This window comes from Centruroides vittatus, unplaced genomic scaffold, assembly GCF_030686945.1.
Source record: "Centruroides vittatus isolate TY-2023 unplaced genomic scaffold, ASM3068694v2 contig_882, whole genome shotgun sequence".
Classification (NCBI taxonomy): domain Eukaryota; kingdom Metazoa; phylum Arthropoda; class Arachnida; order Scorpiones; family Buthidae; genus Centruroides; species Centruroides vittatus.
In genome coordinates, this window is record NW_027122574.1 from 1,049,444 (window position 1) to 1,072,778 (window position 23,335).

Here is a 23,335-nt window from a genome sequence, read left to right on the forward strand (position 1 = left end):
TGGAGTGATAGTTCAGTTATATTCTCGGATAATGTTTAACGGGAGCACTTTCAACATCGATCCGTGGAATTAAAATTTAAAATTATCTCCTGTACAGATAATTACTCGATTAAAACTAAGCAAACCTGTTAATTTTTTTTCCTGTATTGAAAATTTCGTTGTAGCTCTACTTTATGTAAGTAAATTTTAATTGGATTTGTTGGTAATTCGGGGGGGTTCTAAAATTCACTTTCACTCAAAATTAAGTATTTATTTACCCTTTTTATTATCAATATTACAATGATAAACTACTGATATTCGTGCTCTTTTTTTTTTTTTTTTTTTTTTGCTTTGTGTAAGAAGTATTGTAGAAGATATAATTAATATTGTTGAAGAATAGAAGTAATAGAAGAAGAATAATAATTACGGTTTTATAGTAATTATATAGAATTGGAAAATATACTACTTGATATCATGATCGTACCATTTTTAATTCTAGTATCGGGATCTTTGCATTTCTATTTCCTTTTATGGAGGGATATTAAAATTCCTGGTTCCTCGAGTGGAGGGATATTAGCATTTCATATCGCAATCTGGTCATTTCTAGTTTATAATAAAGAAAATTTGATTATCCTAGTTCTTACTATTGAGTTATTGCTATTTGTAGTCCTAATAGTGGGATTTCTAATTCCTAACATAAAGAAGACATTTGCATTCTTAGTTCCTTATCATTAGGTTTTTGATATTCCTAGCTCAAAATATCGAGAGATTGATACTTTCTACTAAAATAAGTAAACTTTTTTGAAGTTTACGTTTTTTAAGGAGCAAACAGGACCTCAGAGGGAATTTTCTTAACAATTTATTCTTTCGTAATGTAAGAACCAAGTTTATATACGCCAGTATAAAGATCCGCTTGGCTTGTACTAGTGGCAAATTGCCATATTTTTTTACTTTGATAAAGCGGGTGATCCGGAATTCCGAGTCTGTCGTCCATACATATGTAGGGACGATATTGGATGGGAATAAGGCGAGACAAAATTTTAAGTCTTTTAAAGTCGAGTAAATATCTTTAAGTTTTTGTACTCTTAAGTCGATGCAGTTCTTTATTTTCGTAGGCCTATATACATTATGTTTTACAGCTTATATGTAAAAACGTTTACTTGTTTTGTTTTCTTTTATATTGAGCGTGTTTATATTCTTATTTTTATCCCATTTAAGTTTAAATTTTAGAAAAAGTAACTGAATTTTAAGATGAATTTGCCTGTCGAAAAGTCAGGAAGAGCTCGAAAAATCTCGATTAATTTTGGCCTTAAACGAGTGCGATTTTCGCAAAAAATAATAAGAATAGCGCGAGATATTTTGAAGTACGAACGTTTTAATTACAGTTTCTGCCAGTAAATAGCGCTGTTTAAACGGCAGAATTTTTAGATGACGTCGCGAATGTGATATAAAATATGTAGTCTTTAGAAGCGGAAGTGAATATCAAAGAGGATAAACACATTACAAATGAGCTTCACCTAATAGTAAAATGTTTACCCTTCAAAAATTTCCATTCCGTTCTGGGCATTTCTGCGAAAACCGCACGTGTTTAGGGTCAAAATTTACTAATACATGAATTTTTAAAGTTGTTCCCGGCTTTTAGTTCACCCCATACGTTACAAGTCGTTTTAAGCTATACACACTACAAGAGTCCACGTGACTTAATCGTCAGTTCATCCGACCATTTATCTATATTATAATTAATTAATTAAAGTATGTTAAAATAGCCAAATTTGTAAGTTACGTACGCAAAAAAATATGCGATACAAAAGTGGAAATATATTTTGGAAAAGTGACGATGGAAAAGAAACCAAGAAATGTAAATAAATAGATTAAATTACGCAAACATTTAAGTTAAATGGAAGAATTTTATATAAATTTTAATCAAGTAAAACGTTTCTCGAATCCTAAGTGATGAATACATTTACAAGTTAAAGGAATATTTAAAGAAAAATCTGTAAAAACGGGAGCCAAAAAAACATTAGAAAATGTCAATCGATCGAGATTTAAAATTTGTTTTATTTGTTTTTTATTACTTTCCTTTTGACGTTTTTTTTTTTAAATGTTTATTTACGTTCCCACACAATTTCACTATATAAATGTTAGGATTTAAAATGAAAAATGGAATTCGTTGAAATATAATGGCTACATTGTAAATTGTGTAAAGAAAAAGAAAGTAAACGAAAATACGATAAAGTGAAAGTTAAAATGAAAGCCAAAATCAAAGAAAATGATGGAAAAATGGAAATGAAAGTCGAAATGAATAAAAATGACGACAAAAATTAAAATCGAAATAAATAAAATATAACAGAAATTGAGGATAGGAAGCGAATTAAATAAAATCTGGGTTAATGTTACCTTAGGTAGCCAAGATGGCTGCTCGTCTCTGATTCCAGCAAGGAAACAGTGGGACGCACGTTCTAACCTAACCTATTCTAATAATTCGGTTGCTAATAATTATGGTAATTTATTAGAATAGGTTAAGTTAGGTTAGAACGTGCGTCCCACTGTTTCCTTGCTGGAATCAGAGACGAGCCTCCATCTTGGAACCATAGGTAACATTAACCAAAATCTGAGAGTGAAAAAACGTAAATGAAACTTTGAATGAAGCAAGAATTGTAAATTAAATTAATAATTATAATAATAAAGACACCAAATTAAAGACAAGGAAGTGTTAATTGGACGAAAAAGGACAGAAAAAAAGTGAAATTTAGTACATTTTCCACCAGGAAAATTACACGTAAATTCGTTGTATTTTCAACACACGGCCTCAAAACCGTCTCATTTTAAGGAGATTTCATTCGTCTTTTATTTAATCAGTAAAAAAAAATCAGAAAAAGCTCTATATTTATTGTTATTTCTTTAACAATTCGCAAACTATATCTTCTCGATATTATTATTTTATATTAAGTTTGAATATTTTTTAAAAGCTATTTCGTGACTTTCCCTTCCATAACATAAAGAAGATTTGTTCGATCGATCTGCGAATAGTTTATTTTTATTTTATTTTATATGCTTTTTCTAGAAAAATTATATTGATAAAATTTTTTATTTTATTATTATTTTATTAAAATGAAGGAACATAGTTTTTTAAAAAAAACCGATCTCATACCACTATCATTATTATGTTATAATTAAAACACGCAAGTGACGTGGATTATATTATGTTAAATAATATAATATAATTCGAATTATTTAAAAATCAAATGTATTTTTCTCTTTTAAAGAGAGTTGAATGTATTTATATCATTTTACTGTAATATTGTGCCAAATATTAATAATACAGATGAACAACTTCTGTTGTTTTGTCACCATTATTCGCTCTTATCTCCTTTTTCCATACTAATTCTTATAATTATTCTAATTCTTCTAGGAGAATTTTTATACAGTAGACCCCTCTATAACACGGTAGATACGTTCCGTGTTATATGAATCCGTGTTGTACGAGTCACTTAATACATGAGCCAATTACAGCCCGGCACACGGGCTGTAATTGGCTCATGTATTAAGTGACTCGTACAACACGGATTCATATAACACGGAACGTATCTACCGTGTTATAGAGGGGTCTACTGTACATAAAAACATTCTTCCAAAAAAAAGAGCAAAAAACCCTATAAAATGAGCTTCAAAAACGCTTAATTTTTATAATAATAATTTGATAAGATTACAGATTCAAAATTTGATAGAAAATTAGAAAAATTTACATATACAAGAGTTATGATTCATAAATTGTTTCATTATTCATGAACACAACAGACATTCACAACACAATCATTCAATTAGCATACGAACACATTAACCATTGTTACGATTAAATCCATGAATATTTTAATATCCACGAATTAAATATAGAAAAATCTTCTTTGTAGAAAATACCGAGAGTTTATAAAAAATTAATTTATAGTGAAACTTAGTTTTAAAGAAAAGATTCGATGGCAAAACGAGGATATTTTTTGGTTAATGTTATCCTTGGTGCCAAGATGGCGGCTCGTCTCTGATTCCAGCAAGGAAACAGTGGGACGCACGTTCTAACCTAACCTAACCTATTCTAATAAATTACCATAATTATTAGCAACCAAATTATTAGAATAGGTTAGGTTAGAACGTGCGTCCCACTGTTTCCTTGCTGGAATCAGAGACGAGCCGCCATCTTAGCACCTAAGATAACATTAACCTTTTTTTTAACGAAATTAGCGTGTTAAGATCAAATTTACGATAAAATACGTTAAATATATTTATATCTTCAATAATTTTATTAAGATTAAGAACTTTTTCTTTCTATGTAACGGAAATGGAGCTCATACTAGACTTTACATCATTGCTGACGTTACACTTAAGATAACTGTAGTTTAAATTTAAAATATTCCCTTAAAATTTTGTCCAGTGATTTTTTTTTTCCTCCCATTTTTCTGTAAATAATTTAACAAATTCGTATTCAATAGTTTAAAATACTTATGTAAATTTACGAACAGAAATGTTATTTACAGTCTGTCTGGATGGTTTCGCCTCAGGTGAGGTTTCACACTCGTCATTTAAAGGGGTTAAAGGGGAAATTTAATATCCGAAAATGGATCTATCGAACAACTCTTCACTCTGTTTATCATCTACGTCAAATATTCTCGAGTATCTAATTTCGTTTACGTTCAAAACTTAATCCTGATTACTCTTTGCAGCGCGAATGGAACGGGAGTAACGGATCCAAATAAGCTTGCGAGTTAAATCGTATCGAATGGATTGAATTAAATTTACCGAGTGGTTTCAATTGAAGCATTTTCAATATTTTATGCATATTCTGCAAGAATAAATTAATTCTAGGTTTGATTCACGAAAGATTCATTGAGAAGTCTTTTTATTTCTTTTGGGAGGTTTTTTGGGTGGGCGAAGAAAGCACACAGACAGAAAAAGTAAAATAAAATGAGGTAGAAGAATCGTGTCGGTCGGAAGCAGATAATCTTTTTGTTGGATATAAACGTCATTTCCTGAAGATGATCGCACCTAATCCTATCATCTAAGGCAGTCGTGACGCGCATATTAATTATTTCTACAATATTTTTTTCTTATTTATCCGTTACATTATTCTAATGTGCATCGTTATTCATCTAAATGACATAGAATTAAATTAATTAAAAATTAATTTTAACAATACGATGTCTGAAAATGATTCTTTTTTTTCGAGCAACACGATTAATTCGTGAACGTATTTCTGTAGAAGGGATTGAAGATCACGTTCATTTACGCTATTAAATAGAAAGTTTTTTTTTTAAATACCATAAAATAGCATAAAAATATTCGGTTAATGTAACCCTTGGTGCCAAGATGGTGGCTCGTCTCTGATTCCAGCAAGGAAACAGTGGGACGCACGTTCTAACCTAACCTATTCTAATAATTCGGTTGCTAATAATTATGGTAATTTATTACAATAGGTTAGGTTAGGTTAGGTTAGAACGTACGTCCCACTGTTTCCTTGCTGGAATCAGAGACGAGCCGCCATCTTGGCACCAAGGTTACATGAACCGAATATTCATTTAAATGTTTAAAAAGTAAGATGCAAAAGAAGTTTTTTCGATTTTATCGATTTGTGAGTTGGTACTTTAAGGTTTATCTCTAGATTATTTATCTTAAGAACCGAAAATGTGAGACACGAACTGCTATTATCAGTATTTCAACAGTATATAGTTTAATCCTAACGTATTAGTTGTTATATGTAGGAAGGAATGGGTTACTTTTTGTAATCCTAAGTTGTAAAATAGCCTTGCCTTAATACTCTGTATAAAAGTCTAAAAAGCCCTTGATCCTTTTTCTAAATAGTAATAAATTTCAAAGCATAAATCCTTAAATTGTATTCTGGTAGCCGAGGTCCTAGTCTGCACCTTGTTTAGCTTATGCTCTGTTCATCCTACATTTTTCTAACGTACAAAAGTTAATTTTTAAAATCTCTGCTTATTTAATATTTTAAAATAATCTATGACATTTTAATACATCACTTTTTAACTTAATTTTTTCCAATTTTAATAATAAAATAAAAAGTTTTTACGATTATGCTGTAGTGTTCTTAACTCTCAAACGAGGGCGCCACCGGTGTATTTTTTCCTTTCATTAAAATTTGCATACGAGTCAGACATTTTTATACAAATTTTATGCGGTTTTTTTTTGTAATGTTTAACGATTTGGTCCGAAGATCTCATCGCGCGAAAGCCGAAATACTGACAGTTGCGTATAAAATCATATTTAACGTCACAATACGTTATACAGTCGTACTTTAAAGATACAATATAACCGATAACAGATTCATAAATTCTAGATAATAAAGTAATTTTAAAGATTTTTATTACGTATTTTAACAAAAATAAACAGCCAGACTGCAAATTTATCTTTTCGCTTTGTTTTTTTTATTTTTATGCATATTTTTTTCACGTTCGAAGGTGGAAGAAGCGAGAAATTATAAAATTTTTACGATGTTTTCGAAAATTTGATCGAATAATTTAATAAAAGCCTACTCGATTTGATAAATTTATAATACCGCGTCATCTCTGTTGTCTTTCCCATTTGAATTATAAAGAAATTACACTTTTCTATCTAAGGATATTTATATAAATATCTAACTTATTTTTTATTAAATTATAACATAGAACTGAAAAGTAAAGAACAGAAGCTTTAACTATTGCTTGAACTTGAAAGAATATTAATTAAGAACTGAAAAAGAATAGAAATTAAGGCAATGAATAGTTAATTTATTGTTTCAGAAGACAAATATTAATTATTTTTTTTATTATTTCAGTTCTTAATTAATACCTATTCTACTGTTTACCTATTCAGAGAATAGGTAAATAGAAGAATAACATGTAATTATATAGAATATCAATAAAAGTGAATAATTAGGGCAAAGAATACTTAAACATAGGAATGTTAGTATGGTTAACGAAGAAAATATAATGATCAATAGAGACAAGTGCATCACTCTATTAGTTTATTGTCCTCCATTAAATTTTAGAGTAACGTGATTATCTTTTATGTATTTTCGTTCATTGCCATCTAGTTATTATATATTACAATATTTATGCTTCCCTGTAGACTGTTACGGTAAAATTGTAACGAGATATGACGAACTTACGAGAATTTGAAAGTAATTATAATTAATCTTCTGCTTAAAGAACCCGGAACTTGGTCGAAGAAACTATGAGCAATCGATGTGGGTGTAAACTCGAATGTTGCTTCCAGTTAATTGTAATTTGTGACTATCCAACTTGTGATTTTGATGAATTTTATGGGAATTTAATAACTAGTAATTTCATATTTTTACTTTACTATCGTAAAATAATTCGTAACAAATGTTACAGGCAATTCGGGAAGGAAGCAAAATCTGTTACGTTAAGATAAAAGAAAGGAAGTTGCGACCAATTAGTCAGTAACTTTCTTAGAAGTTGACTTTCACTATTTTCTGATAAAACTTTCGTTTTTGTTAATAATACAGTTATACCTCTCTTATACCACAATAATTTGTATTTATGGTTTCCGCCTATCGATGGTAAATGCTATTATTATTTTTTTCTTTCTAACTCTCTTGGCATTATACGTTGGAAGATCCTTTTTGATCAGCTTCCAACAGTAATGAATGAATAACCCAACTGTGTTTTTTATCTATGAAGTTTGGTGAATATTTTTGGGTGTTCCGGAACCTGTGAAGATGATCTGGCAGTTTATAAATCTGCCACAAAACAAAATGTTCTGAGTCCTTTGCCAAGTTGTTTTTTTTCAATTTAATATTTAGAAAATGCATTTTTAGCTTCTCGACTTCTCGTAAGTTGTTTGTTACCTTCCAGGTTAAGCTCTGGTGGAGTATTTTCTGATAAACGCTCCATCGGAGCTTAACCTTTTGATAAATATCTAGTCGATGATATTACTCACTCTTCCTAGAATACAAACAAAGAAAGATAACAAAAAATAGGAAATCTTCCAATTATATTTACAATTTTGGTGCTTCAAATCATTGATTTAAAAGTTCCTTGACCTTACGAAAGTAAGCGTAACGTGAACTTGAAGAGCAATCGGAACGGTCGGTGTTACTGAGACTTAAATTATGTAACCAATTTTTCTTCTTTGTATCGAGCAATCGAACACACCTTTACTCATTTGCATACTTTATAATATTTGTTTAATGTTAGCTATGGTTCCAAGATGGCGGCTCGTCTCCGATCCCAGCAATCAGAAGACAGGGAACAGTGGGGACGCACGTTCTAACCTAACCTAACCTAACACGCTTTTTGAAAAATTTGAGCAAGACCCCGTGTTTCTACCTTGTATTTAAGATCGTTCGTATTTGCAATAAAGTAAACGAATTTTAACGAATTTACTTTAATCAGAACTTAGCCCGAATCGGGTGGATACAACATGAGGAGGAAAAAATTCACATATGCAAAATAATAAATTATAGATCCACGACAAACCGAAACGGGATTAAAATGGCTACTGGTCCACGTTACCAACTTCATGGTTCTTCAGAAAAAAATTGATTTTGATCGAATGTCTCTGTATTTTTTCAACTGTATGGTGTTTAGAAAAATAGTCGAGTAGTAGTTTCGACTGACATTTGTATAAATATCGTATACTTTAATGACATTGCATCTCATTCGAGTTTCGCACTGAGGATTCTCCAAATGGATGCGGATAAATTAATTTAAAATGCCGATATACATATATAAGTCGTAGATGAATTTGTATACGAAGTATTTTAGAGTTTTTTTAGCTCAAAAAATAAGAATAATCACGCCATCCCGAATAATGAAGTAGATGACAAAACATTCTTTGGCTATTTTGTGCTGTATTTTTTTTTTTTTTTTCCTTGCACTAGTTGGTTCGAGTCCTTCTACCATGAATGGTAGTACTACTATTAAGTCTTCGAGATTTAAATGCCAAAAAAAAGGACGACTCGACTGAATTTACGTTTGGTTCTATCGTCTACTTGTCTCTCTCTGGTCCCACTTTACGTTCTTCCGCCAATTTCAGCCATTGCAATCTGTTGTGAGCCACTCCGGCAGATAGGACGCTCAAGTTTCTATGGATCTTGGTGAAGGCCTAAGAATATTTGCTGTGAAAAAGTTGATTTTATATCGGAGACAAACAAATGAAATAAATTACCTCGTATATGGGCACGCAGATGGCATCTATAAATCGAACTTGCATCAGAGGTAGCTGATCTTTCTTTTCTCTGTTCATCATGTCCTTCGTGAAGTAATCAATTAAAGTATTACAGTTACACTCAGAAATTTTCTCAATTTCAACGGTTATATAATTTCATTCTGGTAGAATGAAACATGCAAAATATCGGATAGTGACATGAACTTGGAAGTAGACTTACGATAGGTTGAATCTTCAATTCCTCCTTTTCCATATCACCTTGCTGAAAGAACTCACTGGCAACTAATTCTGCCACCTAAAATGTCAAGCATATAATAGAAAAGTAAATAAATTTTTAAAAAATTAAACGTACCACTCTTTGTATCTCCCACGGCTTAGTTATGGCAGCCACATCACAAGCAGTCATCAGCATGGCTCTGTTAACAAGAGAATTTTGTAAATTTCAAACGGTAAAATAAATTTTCATTTAATTAACTGCATTCGTTATCAGTATTAAACTAATTTATATCATTCTTTGTTAATATTACAACACTAATTTTTCTTCTACCTGAGCAATTCTCGATGATTTTCATCTTGCCAATCATATTCTTCAGTGCTGATCAGCTTAAAAAATGTACCCCTCCTCCTAGGTCGAGAAAACAGACTTTAAGTATGAAAAATTCGGTAAAGTAAAGGTTTAAAAAAATATATAAAGACCTAAAGTAAACTGCCAGATCCGTGGCTAATATAGCATCTTCTAAAACGTGAACCACCCAAGAATACTCTTCGGGAGATAGATGGCTTAATATTTGATTTCCCTGAGAAAAATATAATCTTGATCAACTTGTGTCATAGTCTCTTAGCCGATTTAGATAGCAACACTTACGTGACTGTTCAAAATCATAATACACTGATCGAAATGATGATGCTCCATAGTAGATGTCGAATATAACTGAGCCAAGGGCGAGCATGATCTGTAAATTGTACATGTGTCACTCTTAAAAATGTCAGTTCGTTTAATTATGAAAATATAACATCAAGTTTTTACTTAATTTGAAAGGAGTTGTTGGTTCCTCTGTGATCGAGATCATGGCATAAACAGGCAACTAATAGAGCTAGAGTTTCCAGTTCTCCAAGAACTCTCCATAGTTCTGTGTTCTAGAAGGTACCCAAGAGTTTATTGAACTGTTTAAAGGGAAAAAGTCGAAAGTGGGTGTTATATACCGTTAAGATGGCAAACATCATTTGTCCTACGTTAAATGCATGCCTCCAGTTGTGATAGGTTACTTGCCGGTAGTTCTTTCTGACACTCAATAACCACCTGCACAACACCTATAAGTATGAAAATATTAGAAAATAACAAAGAACAATTATTTGTTCTCTTCCCTGTAGATTTTTAAAGATTTAGATTACCAAATAATCAATATGAAAACGTTCGATCAAATCTAAATCTAGGAACATTCTGAGACAAGCTTTCAACATTTCGTCATCATCCAAGCTGAAGTCATTAAACCTCAAGTCGTGAAGTTTGTAGGCTTGAGTGGAAGGAACTAAAGCTTTCTGGAATTAAATAAACGGTTTTTATAAATTGTTAATGAGAAAATTCAAAAAGAAATTACTTACTTTAAGTCTGTAAGCCTCTTCTAGAGGTGCTGTAGCGTGATAAGAGAGAACCTCCAGAGTCACTCTTTGTTTAGCCATGGCTTTGATTGCTTTCTCATACATTTGTGTATTGTGGATTCCCATTCCACAGAAAATGGCGAATGCCTGAAATTTTAATAACTATATAGTAATTTATTTTACAAATTTCATGTAGAAATCCTATTTTGATTAAACTTTTCGAAGTCGGATGATTGCGAGAGGTTTTCCCGGTACTTTGAAGAATCCAGATTCGAATTCCTTCTGACTTTGTGAAGAATTTGATCCTAGGTTTTGTTCTCCGTTCATTAAAGATAGCTGAATATTGGGACTCATACATGGCCATAATAGCGAACTCGAGGACCGCATATAAGCTAGTGATTCCCAAAACAAATCTACTAAGTCGGCAATAAATGAATTCTTCAATTAATTGAATTCAGTTGGGGTGCAGATATTTTATTACGTTTAACTTCTGAAACGAATCACGAAGCCAAAAGATAGTTCTCTATTAGTTATGCAACGAATATTCGGTTACTATTCGGTTTTCGGTCTATTTTTCGTTATTCGGCCGAATGCCGAATACCTAAAAACAGGAGTAAGAAATAACAAAAACACAATAAATTATTCATTTTGGTATTCAGATTTAATGTTATCGGGTTAGTGTTGTTTGTTTATATTTATTTATAACTTATAACCTGCACAAAATAAAAAACAAAATAAGTCACACGTATTCACAATTTATAATTACAAAGATCAGCACACGTACACACCTATTCGTTCGAGAATCGTCGCACATCTGAGGGTCTGACCCTGCCTATCCTTCTTTTTAAGCGCTCGTCTTTGCTCTTCCCTTTCTCTTTCCTCTATCGCTCTAGTCCACATATGCCTATGCATACATCATAACGTGCGCGCACGATACTTTCGATTCGTCACTTTTCCGTCGTAGATTTTACAATTACGTGACTCATAGCCTGGTGATAACGGATAAAAGAGACAGAGAGAACGTCGGTATAAGTCACAGTTATGATTTCACAGATTCGAGACAGCTTGGTAGCCCGAACGGCCCAAGGCTTTCGCCCGTGCACGCTAAGTGACTTTCATTACAAGCATACAAGCATTTAGCTTTCCGAAGTCTACGAGAACAATTATTTGACATCGACGGCTACGAATTTCGCGCCAATAAGCTGCCTCGACTCGTTCGATTATGTTATCGACTCAATTTCATATTTATTTTCACATTTTCACTTGGCGGTCCTTCTCTGTTCTTTTTTCGTTATTTACACGTGTAGGTCATTTCATTGTTATCCACATTTGCTATCATCACTTATCACATACTGCAATGACGCTCGTGTCTGTCCGCTACAACTGTCAAGAATTAACAGAGTTTGGCGAAGCGTAGTGACAGCGGGCCAATAGAGAGCAGGGTCCTTGCCATAATGCGGTTTGCGCGCCAATTTTCGTACGTGCGTTAATCGAGCCGAATAGTTTGGCCGAATATTCGGCTATTCGTTGCAACATTATTCTCTATGTAACGCCACATAAAGTTACATGAATAAATAATGAAATAATCAGTATACAATCGAAATTTGCCAAGTGAGAAAACCAACACCCGTTGCGATCACGAACATTTTAACAATATAAGAGCAACTTACCTCGAATAAATTTTCGTCATTTTTATTGAAAGGAGTCCCATTGGATTTATTGATCAGCTGACTGACGCCCTAGAATTTTGCCGTCGGCATTTCTAATAGGCATGCATAACACGTTGCGATGACGAAAGCTGGTACCCCTATCCACCTGATAAACAGAACGTTCTGTAGAACCTTGAACGACTTTCTGAACGTATAACAAAACACAACTTACGCTCTGATCGAACCTATCGTCCGCGTAAGCATCGGGAATGTTTAGAGCCTGCAAAAAGAACAATTTGAAAAATTGAGACTTGGAATAATCCTGTCACGAGCAATTTATTAATAATAATAACAAGAGAACCGCGCGCATCTGCCGGTACCATCTGTGCCTAATACTTTATAAAGAAGCTGATAATCATGGACAATGGTTGATGGCACTTAAAATTTTGATGTAAATTAATTGGAGAAGAAATGACGCTGTGGTTGACGTGAGCAGATGCGGGCGGATGTCAAGAATGGCAACCTGTTCGTACTTCTCCGGTGGCAGCTACATAGCCTGTGATACCAACGTTGATGGGGAATCTCCCTTCGATTGGACTGGTAAGTAGAAAGAACACATGTCATTACAATGTACTGTACAGAAATCAGAAATATTACTTAATGAATCGTACCTGATTCTCGAACTGGAGTCTTCTGTTTCCATGTCTCCAGAATCCAAGTCGAATACGCGCGAAAACGTTCCCTGCAAACAAGAAAGAAATCTCGTTTATTCAGAATCGAAATGATTAAAGTATAAACTGCACTACTAACTTGGGTAGATTCGTCCACTAGCAGTACTTGGCATCTCTCGCAACCTAGTAGAGATTGTGTGTGCGTCATTATCCGGTAGACTATGTGCTCTATGGTGCTCTGTTCCTCAAAGATCATCCTGGCCAAATCTAGAAGCACCTACAGAAGGATAAGATTGGTTTTTGTATCGATCGAGCTACCCGAAAATTAGGAATTAGTTTTCTTCTATCTACCTGATTTCTTTTATTTTCCAATTCTGATCTCTCGTATAGTTGCGCGTTCCTCAAACCGATCCCACAGAACTGTAAGTATTGAGCGAACACCTAGAACATTAAAGGACAAGTTAGACATGGTGCGAAGTTAGCAAGATATGTGTAACTACATCTTACTTTCTCGTCGTTGGTGTCGAATGCTTCTCCTCTGATCCCGTTCTTGTTGATGACCTGAGCCACACCCAGCACTTGACCGTCGTTGTCGAAGATGGGCATACATAACATGCTTCTAGTGGTGTAACCCGTCTTCCGGTCGATGGTATGGTTAAACCTGGAATCCTGAATGAAGTTCGTGCTTAGTGTCATGATGTAAAACATTTACACGAGTTATAGTCTTTGTTTAATGTTTTATTATCATTGTTCGTCGGATACAAAATGGCTGTAAAGCGGGTGAATGCAAAGTGGTAAAACCCGATGTACAGGGGTGTTTTCAAGAAGAAAGTAACAGTAGGAAAAGAGGAATGATATCATCTATCTTTGCTATCTTTAAAAAGTAGACGTTCCAGCATAATTATAGCTAACGTCACTAATGGACGTTTTAGTGTTTAGCAGACGTGTTCGTGTCAACGTAAAGCAGTTCTACTGCGCGTTTATATATATAATTACAGCTAATTCCAGTGTGCGATCAATTTTCTTGTCAACAAACGCGCTACTGTATTCGAACACTTCTGGGAATCGTGTTTTTTTTTCTGGTGCCACCCGGTCGGGGGGGGGCCAGTCCTTGACCAACGCCCTCGTATAGTCGATTGAATGCCCAGCAAGTATCCCGGATCCGAATTTTGGGCGTGGCTGCAGAATATTTAAAGGTCAAAGTAGCATAGCGCTTCCTCAAATCAGAATTTGCGGGTTTCCGTTTCCGTTCGGAAACTTTACACCGGAAGCTGATGTCGAGTGATAACCTACCTGATAACAGTCGGTAATGTTGACGGACTCGCCCTTTTCTGCGACGTAACCCACGATGCCTTTACCCCACGGTAGCCTGATCTCTTCCTTTTCGTTCATTTGTTGCAGAGTCGAATCGCTGGACACGTCAAACAATTGGCTGACCAGGTAACGGTTGGGCGAGCCTTTCTCACCCCCCACTAGAAACAGGGAGCATCGATCGGCTCTGGTTAGTATACTGACGTTTTGCAAAATTTTATGGCACAAGCTGCGAACATCCAAGTCATTGCAGATGTCCTTCACCAACTCGAAGATCATCTCTCGTTCATCCAAGGCCTGAAGTTCCTGCCTGCTCTTTCTGTTCGGTCTGCTGGCCGGAAACGAGGTCACCTCACCCGGAAGCGGAAGTGGAAGGAAAGTGGGGGTTCCATCTACCGTGGTGCTGACGATGGGTCGCAAAAGACCACCCCTTTCGAAATCGTGAGCCGAAATCTTCCGGACCGGAGTAGTAGCCCCCGAACCCGATTTGGAAGTGGGGCTGGCAGGGGTGGAGACGGCTTCGTGAGCTACCCCTTGGGTGGCGTGGCCTAGCAACCAAGAGTCGACCATATGCCTGGTGGCCTTGCGGACGAAGTAATCATAGACGAAGGAGGGGTGTTCGTCCAGCCACGACTCCACCCCCTCCAAGTCTTCTTCGCCCGGAGGCTCGTCCATGGATGTGCCACTCGTCGCGCCAGAATCAAAGACGGAAGGACCTCCTCGTGGATGCCAACCCGGCGGCCAAAGTAGACGCCATAGAGTTGTCGGTGCGACATCTTTTCGACTGTCCAGTTTGTCGATTTTCTTGGAAGTATCTGCAAGAAAAACAGAAATCGGAAACGTTAACGGACAGTTAGCATGCACTTATTCACATTACCGGAAGTAGATCCAAACAATAAACTTCCGATTTCCAGCAGTTTAATGTAAAATAGAATAGTGAACATTTTCATTCGCATAACGTAGGCTAATGTTAGCATTTAGCCGAGGTCGATTCTCACCTGTCCATTTCCTCTGTCTTTGACGTCACGGATCAGGTGTTTCGGACCTTCAGATCGCGTTAAATTAAAGCGATGATTCACTAGCGTCAACACTGAATGGAACGTAGACCCGACTCCAATTCGTTTCCGTTAATAGCGTTTCTTCTGGGATTCGTAACCCGCATAGACGAGCGCACTTGTCAGGGGTGAGGAAGCCGATTCTGGGAACCGACAGAAAATACAGGAAACGTCGTCTAAGAGGAAGCTCGAACAGACATTACCGATCGATAATCACGTAGTGAGTGAGTAAAAAATACGCTCAGTGTCGAACTTCCTCTCACCTTCCACCCGGACGCCATATTGAATTTGTATGGTTGTCGCGAGACGTCACGCGACTGCTAGTTGTACGTGTTTGCCCACACAATTAATGCTCACACATGCATGTAATCTGATAGATATGCTATTATAAGAGTAGGATTAATCGTTTATAAATCGTAATCACAAATCTAGAAATTTCCGCGAATGGACGGTATTTCACAAGCGTCGTTAGTCGACAAGCGCGTATAGCTTAAAAATAACTATGAAGTCAAAGAACGATCAACGCTCCACACCTGCACCTCCTCAAGGACGGAGACATCTCGTTGGCATGTGGAAAAGGAATGACAAAGACGATAAACGTCTAGAAACTGCACACTTGCATTCACAACAGAATGAATTTGCGCTTTTCTCAGATTACCTGTCGAGGTCATCTGGGTCTAACCATGCTTAACGCTTGGCATAACACCGGGAGAGTTTATGAGCTTACAACTGAAGTGTTTCACCAAAAACACTTCATTTCTACGCGTTTCAATTTTATCTTAACCTTACCTGTAGGGAATCGATCTATTTTTAATCAAGAGCTTTGCATACGAGAAAGTTTTTAAGATTCCTCCAGAGAACCCCCCGATGTTAATTACGAAAATAACTACAATTAGCAATTCAAAATTGTGCTCTGTATCAATTTTACTCGCACCTGACTACTCGAGGCCATTTAACCCTCTCGTAATAAGTCATTTTTACTGTTCTGTATAGGAAAATTACGCGAGTATTTTGGTCATTTGATGGGCAAATTATATAAGAGACAATCAATTGTTTTGGTATATCGGAAGAAGCGATAATTTTTTAAGTCTGCTACGACAACGGAAAGAGGAGCCAAACCAAGGACGATTTACGTAAGATGGTTACTCGAAATACTTGATGTATAAATAGGGGTTGTACCACTACTCTGCTTATTTTTAAAGCGGAGGAAGAGTAGCTGGCGCAGCATTACCTCCTCCGGATAATTAGCATTTATTAAGTGGAGAATAATTTAAATTACAAGCTCGCGCGGCGATGGGGCGCGCCTGAGTGATTCTCTAAGCGCGACACATTCAATCTGCACGTGACGGCGACGACATTAATTATCTTAAGAAATAAAGTAAGGAAGATGAAGAAATAAATGAATCACACTTCTCAAATGAAGTAGCAATTAAAAGATAATGGAGTATAAACTTCCGAAAGAGGAGTGTTTCACTGGTCTGTGCAGCTAAAATAAGAACGAGAAGAGGAAGAGCGCGTGACTCTTACCTGTCGCAACGTCTCGAAAGGGTCATGATTGTTTTTCCGATGGACGGATGGGATATAAATACATTCGTCCAAGCCGTGTAGGTATATATATATGTATATAACGCGGTCTACCCTACGGCGTGACTCGGCGGAAGCGGTCCATTTCCATTCACGGAAGGGGTGGAGCCGAACACACCGGTCACGCTCCTTCCCGCTGCTTCTTGTGGCCGGAATGACGCGTAGTCCCGCGCTCTAGCTAGAGTTGTTTTACCTGGGATCCATATCCGGCCGAAGAGTCTCTTCCTGACATGCTTCGGGGCTTTCCGGAAGGCGGCGCTTTTGGCTACAGGCAGCGCCATCTTTCGACGAAATTTTTTAATTTGCGGGTTTGTCCGCACCATCTTTTCATTGCGAAATTGTATGCGGCGCGAATTCTCTACAACGGACGATGTTTTTTGAGATAATGCTTCTCTGGACTTTTAAATTTTTGATTCTTGACTAAATCCGTTGTGTACACCCTTTAATTATTACCAAACTAACCTGATAAAAAAGTGCATGTTTCTGCTTGCCTCAAAGTTTACGCATAAATTATTATTACATGCTTTCAATAAAGATGGTGCCGAAATATGGGTCAGGTTGTAGTTTTCACCTTCAAATCCTTTAGTCTTCACGTGATTCGGGGGAATCCTCTATGTAAGGGATATAATTTCCCGGGAGGTGGTAGTATCGGGTTGTAGACTGTCCAAGGCCGGGTATTATGTCTGTAGACAAAGAACGTTTCCTGGAACAAGTGGCAGAAAATCGGCCGCCAACACGGAAAAGAACGCTTGACCTACTTATCCGGATGAAAGGTCAATGCCGAGAAGGAAAGGTCATCAGAGCTTAGATCGCGCGAAGGCGTTACCTTTAAAAATAGGACGAATTCGACCTGCTCAGGTGTCCGGTGTCACTATATGCTTATTTTTAACTGTCCAGAGTTCGAGGACTCACAAACAATACCTTAATCCCCCCGTTTCCCAATAAGTAGTAAACCGCTTCCGATCGGATTACCGCTCTTTATATAATTTCATTCATTATAATTTATCTGTATCTGGACCTCGTTGTTAAAAATAACAAAAGAAGCACGTTCAGAATTTCGAAATTTTATTTAAAAAAAAATCAATTTTTCTTTAAATGCCAGCTTTGCTGCCTGTTACAACAATGATCGTTCTGAGAAAGGTCTACGTAATACTCCATATATTGTACTATGTATGGGATCGCTTTCTATACTACACCACTTTTCTCTTTATCTAAAGTGGTAGAGACTATATCTAGTTAGCTTTAAGTGATGGACAGTATCAAAAAGTCGTAAAAATATGAGGCTATCAGTTAACAACGAATCGGATTCAATTCTTTGATGGCTAAATTCAAAACTGAATTGTAAAGCAGTGTTTAATTCCACTGTCCATACGATTCTCAAAATTCAATATCTTACATTAAGCGGAACGGTTGTTAATCACGTACGACATTTTCTATACCTTGTCAACGCGCTTCAGTTGGTTTCGCAGTCTTTAATACATTATACTGTATTGTTTTTTAGTATTCCACTCACCCTGGTAACTTCAGAAATTTCTGAATACCCTACAGCTATAAAGGGTCTTTTGAAGTTTCTCAACGCTGTGACCTTTGTTAAGTACTGTACCTCAAATATGCCAATCTATGTGAATTCTTAAAGCTAGCTTTTAATCATATTGATGATTGAAATGCTTGAAGTTCTGTCGTATTAATTAATACAACTCTACAGCCTAGAGGTGCATTGACCCTTGTAAAATACTCCTACTGCATCAAATCATATCTATGCTTTTGTATAAAAGCTATTTAGTGATGTATTGCATTATTGAGTTACAATTTATAGTTTTGATTTATTAGCCAGAGAGTGATTTCATGTAATATACTATAATATCCCATCTTACAAGGTCAAGGACTTAGAGTCCTTGTAAGGTGGATTGTGACAGTGCATCGAATCATGCTTTTATATAAAAACAATCTAGCAATTTATTGTATTGTTATGTCACAATTTATAATCCTTGTGCGGTAGAGAAATTTAACAGAAATAATTATCAAATCGTCTAATTCTTTTGTGAAGAAATGGGGGGGACTACTAAGAGTGGCGCCATCTTATAGCCATTTATAGAACAAAAAATAGTAATTATTCGTAATAATATAATTGTTCCAGATAGAAATTCGAAATTACTTTGTATTATTTCTATGCATAAATAATTTAATCGTTCCAGAATTAATGTATTCAAGTTTAACTTTATTCAATTATTTTAATATTTTCGTTTTTTTTAGTTTCGCGATTTAATTCGTCTCTTCAGAACATTCGAAAACTGACCAATTATAGCACTTTTAATACATTTGGATTGATAAAAAATCTGCCAATAAAAATCTGTTGTGAAACTGAATTAATTGATTTAATTAATTCGGATAATAATAATAATTTTAAAATATTTAACTGAAATTAATTAAAAATAAATGTTTTCCTGAATTATTTCATATATAATTATGCATTGTAGATATGAAAACTCCGTCATTATAATTTGCGTAAAACACTTTAAATTTCCCAATATTTTTCTTACAATATGGGGAAATTTTCATTCTACCTCATTTAGAACAAATTAAATGTTTTGGTAATTTAGAACTAGATTTATATAATACGTATTTTCTCATTTTCTAGAGATAGTAAGCAAGGAAAAATTCGTTTCGCTTCGTTTCACATTTTATACGCCATCCCAAACTAGCCAATCCGCTGCACTTTACGATCAATTTAAAACATTGTGGGAAATTCGATCGTAAATCTGTTCGTTGAATACATTTTTAACGTAGTTACGTGTTATTTATCCTCAAATAATCTTTCACTTCAAAACTAATGCTTAAATTGTACCATTTTTGCAGGGGGTGGGTGTGGACCGGAAGCGACGTCATTAGTCGCGTTGGCGTTGTCATTGAGATGTCGCATCGGATCCTTCCACCCTTAGCCACCACCAAATTTATGTATTTCGAAATATACTGTTGGAAAAGTTTCTTTTGTCACATGATCCGACCATTTACATGTTATTCTAAGCTGTTCGATACACTCCAAACCAAAACGCGCAGCGTCATCTGTATTATTTTCAATTCGCGATTAGAAAATATATTCCCGAAAGGCAATAACTTAACGGAAGGCTCCTATAAAATTCTATAAAGGTTTTTTTTCCTCCCTTTCATATATAACTCTTTCCTTTTCTATAGAAAATATTGCGAGATTGTATGTCGCATTTGTCATCGATGGTAATAACCCAACGTCGCCGATGCATTAATCAATGCCAACTATACGATTATAGACTCGAAACGCTCGCGACTCCTTTCTTCCTTTGGTCCTGACGTCACCGCCATAAAGAACAAACACGTCGCTGACACAATAACAATTTATGAGATTTATAACTATAAAAATAAATTCGCGACCTGTCTCTCTCTTCTTCCCTTTTTATATTTTCTTAGAAAATAAATAAATATACGAGAGAAAAGCTTGATTTTAACTTCGTTTCACAACTTATAACCATCTTCGACGTCAGGAGGAAAATATCCAATCGTAGCGCTTTAATAAATTATAAATTATGACGTAATCGATTCGACGGTTAAAATCGATTTTGAAATTTCATTAATCCAACGGAATTTTCTAAATTAATAGGAATAATAACGAAAAATATAGGCTATATTTAAATTTAGTAAAACGTAAATTTTACTGAAGTGCCTCAAAATAAATTAAGAATAAATATCTCAAATAAAAAAAACAGAAGAAAAAAGTCAAGTAGGCAGCCATCTTTTCAATATTATTATTTATTCAAAAAATATTTTTCCACTCGGTTACACGATGCCAGGTGCTTTTCTGTTGACGTTAACCGAGCTTTATTTCCTTTTCTAATCCCCTTTTCCTTAACCAAACACGTCACCGCAGCCATTACCCTTAGTTACGCCTTTTGATTACTGTACTTCAGGATATTATCTAATAATTACGTATTTTGAGTATTTATTTGTTTACTCGCGTGCGTGACAGCGTCACAAATTACTAACCTGCCTGCGCATTATATAACGCGATCAACGGGATGAAGACTCCGGGAATAAATAGCCGTGTTTAACCATTCAATTATGTTTAATGTCACGTTTAGCTAGATTTTCATTTAGGTTTAGTTAATGGAGTGAATTTAGAACTGAGTTTTAGTACTGATTTATCTTTCACAAAGGAAAAAAAAAAAAAAAAAAATAGAAATGATGCGACTAACTTATCAGTCATCTAGAGATAGGCAGAGATGATGAATTTTCCTCCATTACACTACGTCTGCAATTCGCTGATATAATCAGCTTAACAGTAGAAAAAAACGTGATTGGTTGTGATAATACAAAGGCTGGCATTTTCACGCATCGTCTGCGTTATCCAATGATATAAAAATTTAAAATTTAATTAGTTTCCTTGAGCTTTGTAATTTAATAAACAGAAACATATATTTTAACTAATAATTACATTACTTTTAATTAATCCTCTCTGTGCTTCTGATTGTACTTTTAATTAATTAAAAGATTTATATATTTAATAATTAAAACTTTAGAATTTGTTTTAAAAGTTTACAATTAAAGCTTGTTTCTCGTTGGCTGTTTTAAAACTCTATTTAATTTTAAAAGCTATTGTTTATTTTGTGTTATATAAATTAGGATGATCTCATTGGTTATTTCAAATATTGTATTTAAATTAGAAAGTTGTTCAGTAATTTATTTGTAATTGGCAAATTGCTGATTTAATATTTTGAAATGCAATCGTTGAGAATTGTGATTGGTTAAATATTTTATATAACGATAATGATTAGTCGATTCAAATATTTACACTAAAACTACTATTTGCTGTTCCAAATATCTTATTTATATCGAGAATTGTGATTTATTGACTATTTAATTCTTAATTAATTAAAAAGCTGAATTTATTATCGAAAATATTCACACGCGTGATTTAATTTTATTTATTTTAAAATGTAAAAGTAAGTTTTAAAAGTTTTAACCTTGATTTAAAAGAGGGGGAAAAAATCTTAAAAAAATTATATAAATTATAGGTTGTTCACCTATTAATTCCAAGGTCTCTTCTATTAATGTCAATGAATAAATAGAAAAATCAGGTAAAGATTTTGAAATAATGACCTATATAAAAGAAGAGATTCTAAACTCGATAGTAAAAAAACTATATATTAAATTAATTTTTCTTAAAATTTAAATGTTTTAATTAATACGTCGATTGAAAATCTAATTGTTGCAATAAACCGTAAAATTTTTCGAGAGAAAAAACTGCCAAATCAGATAAAAACAAGGATAAAAGAAAAGACATTGATGCAAGAATTAAAACCGGACCACCTTCTCATTACCCTCCTCTTAATTAACATGAAATGGGGAGAGGTTATATTTTAAAGTATTGATATACACGTATCTAAATATATATATATATATATAAAGAAAGACTAGAAGGAAGAAGGTATAAAACTCACGTGGCATGACGGTGATGATCTTCTCCGCAGTGATAACAGACGATGGGAGGATGACGTTCGCAGAAAACGACCGACTCTATTGGTCGAGGAAAGGAGAAAGGAGGTAGTTTTGAAAGGAAGGTAGACAAATCACGTGACACCCAGTCAGTACGTAAATCAACAAATTTAAGTGAATATCCCCTCCACTTTTGAAAACTGGAGAAAACGTGTTTGCTCTTTTTGTTGTTTTTTTTTAAATACAGCTTTTGTTTTAATTAAGAAAGTTATTTTATTTGTAAATTGTGACTAATGTTAAGGAAAAAAACAAAAATTTAATAAACCTTCATGGATTTCTGTTGTATTGCCTTTCTTTTTTGATAAAGTTGGTAGACAATCTCGTGTAATTTAATTTTCTCTAATGCTTTCACGTTATATAAGAGAAGAATGAGGGAGATAATTATAATTCCTCAAGCTTTTAATTAATAAATTTTGATTTCTCAATACAATTGTAGAATTCTGAACTGAAAAAAAATGCAATTCTTCCTTATTGCAATAGCATAAACAAGACATTAGTAAATGAAATAGAAATATCACAGCTTGCGCTGCTCTTAAATATTCAATATTTTTCGTGATTAGAAAGACAAAGCAAATACTCGTTTCTTTTTTTTTTTTTTTTAAATTCTTAAAATTGCTTTCGATCGATAAAACGTCATCAATAATGCCTGAAACTTCTGACCTTTCAATTGTTCGGCACTAGAAAATTGATTTGCGATAACCAATCGTGTTACGTAAAAATTCAAAATTAATCACGAAACAGCCAATCATCTTATTTAATTTAAATTATATTAGATAATAGTCGATCA

At 34.5% G+C, this 23,335-nt stretch overlaps 2 protein-coding genes across 2 annotated transcripts in view; one reads left to right on the forward strand and one right to left on the reverse strand.

Annotated features, from left to right (window-relative positions):
- LOC136983419 (AN1-type zinc finger protein 4-like) overlaps positions 1–23,335 on the forward strand; it is a 142,753-nt gene that overhangs the window by 92,648 nt on the left and 26,770 nt on the right. The window lies entirely within an intron of this gene.
- Positions 8,358–22,638, reverse strand: LOC136983414 (dual 3',5'-cyclic-AMP and -GMP phosphodiesterase 11-like). Its single transcript, XM_067280134.1, is given in 21 exon segments — positions 8,358–9,093; positions 9,157–9,240; positions 9,377–9,451; positions 9,509–9,572; positions 9,704–9,781; positions 9,853–9,953; positions 10,022–10,109; positions 10,184–10,293; positions 10,360–10,467; positions 10,549–10,695; positions 10,759–10,902; positions 12,426–12,494; positions 12,496–12,570; positions 12,637–12,684; positions 12,938–13,001; positions 13,076–13,146; positions 13,215–13,352; positions 13,427–13,516; positions 13,583–13,744; positions 14,369–15,201; positions 22,494–22,638. Coding segments are annotated over 21 exon segments (2,673 nt in total). The 5' UTR covers positions 22,501–22,638; the 3' UTR covers positions 8,358–8,976.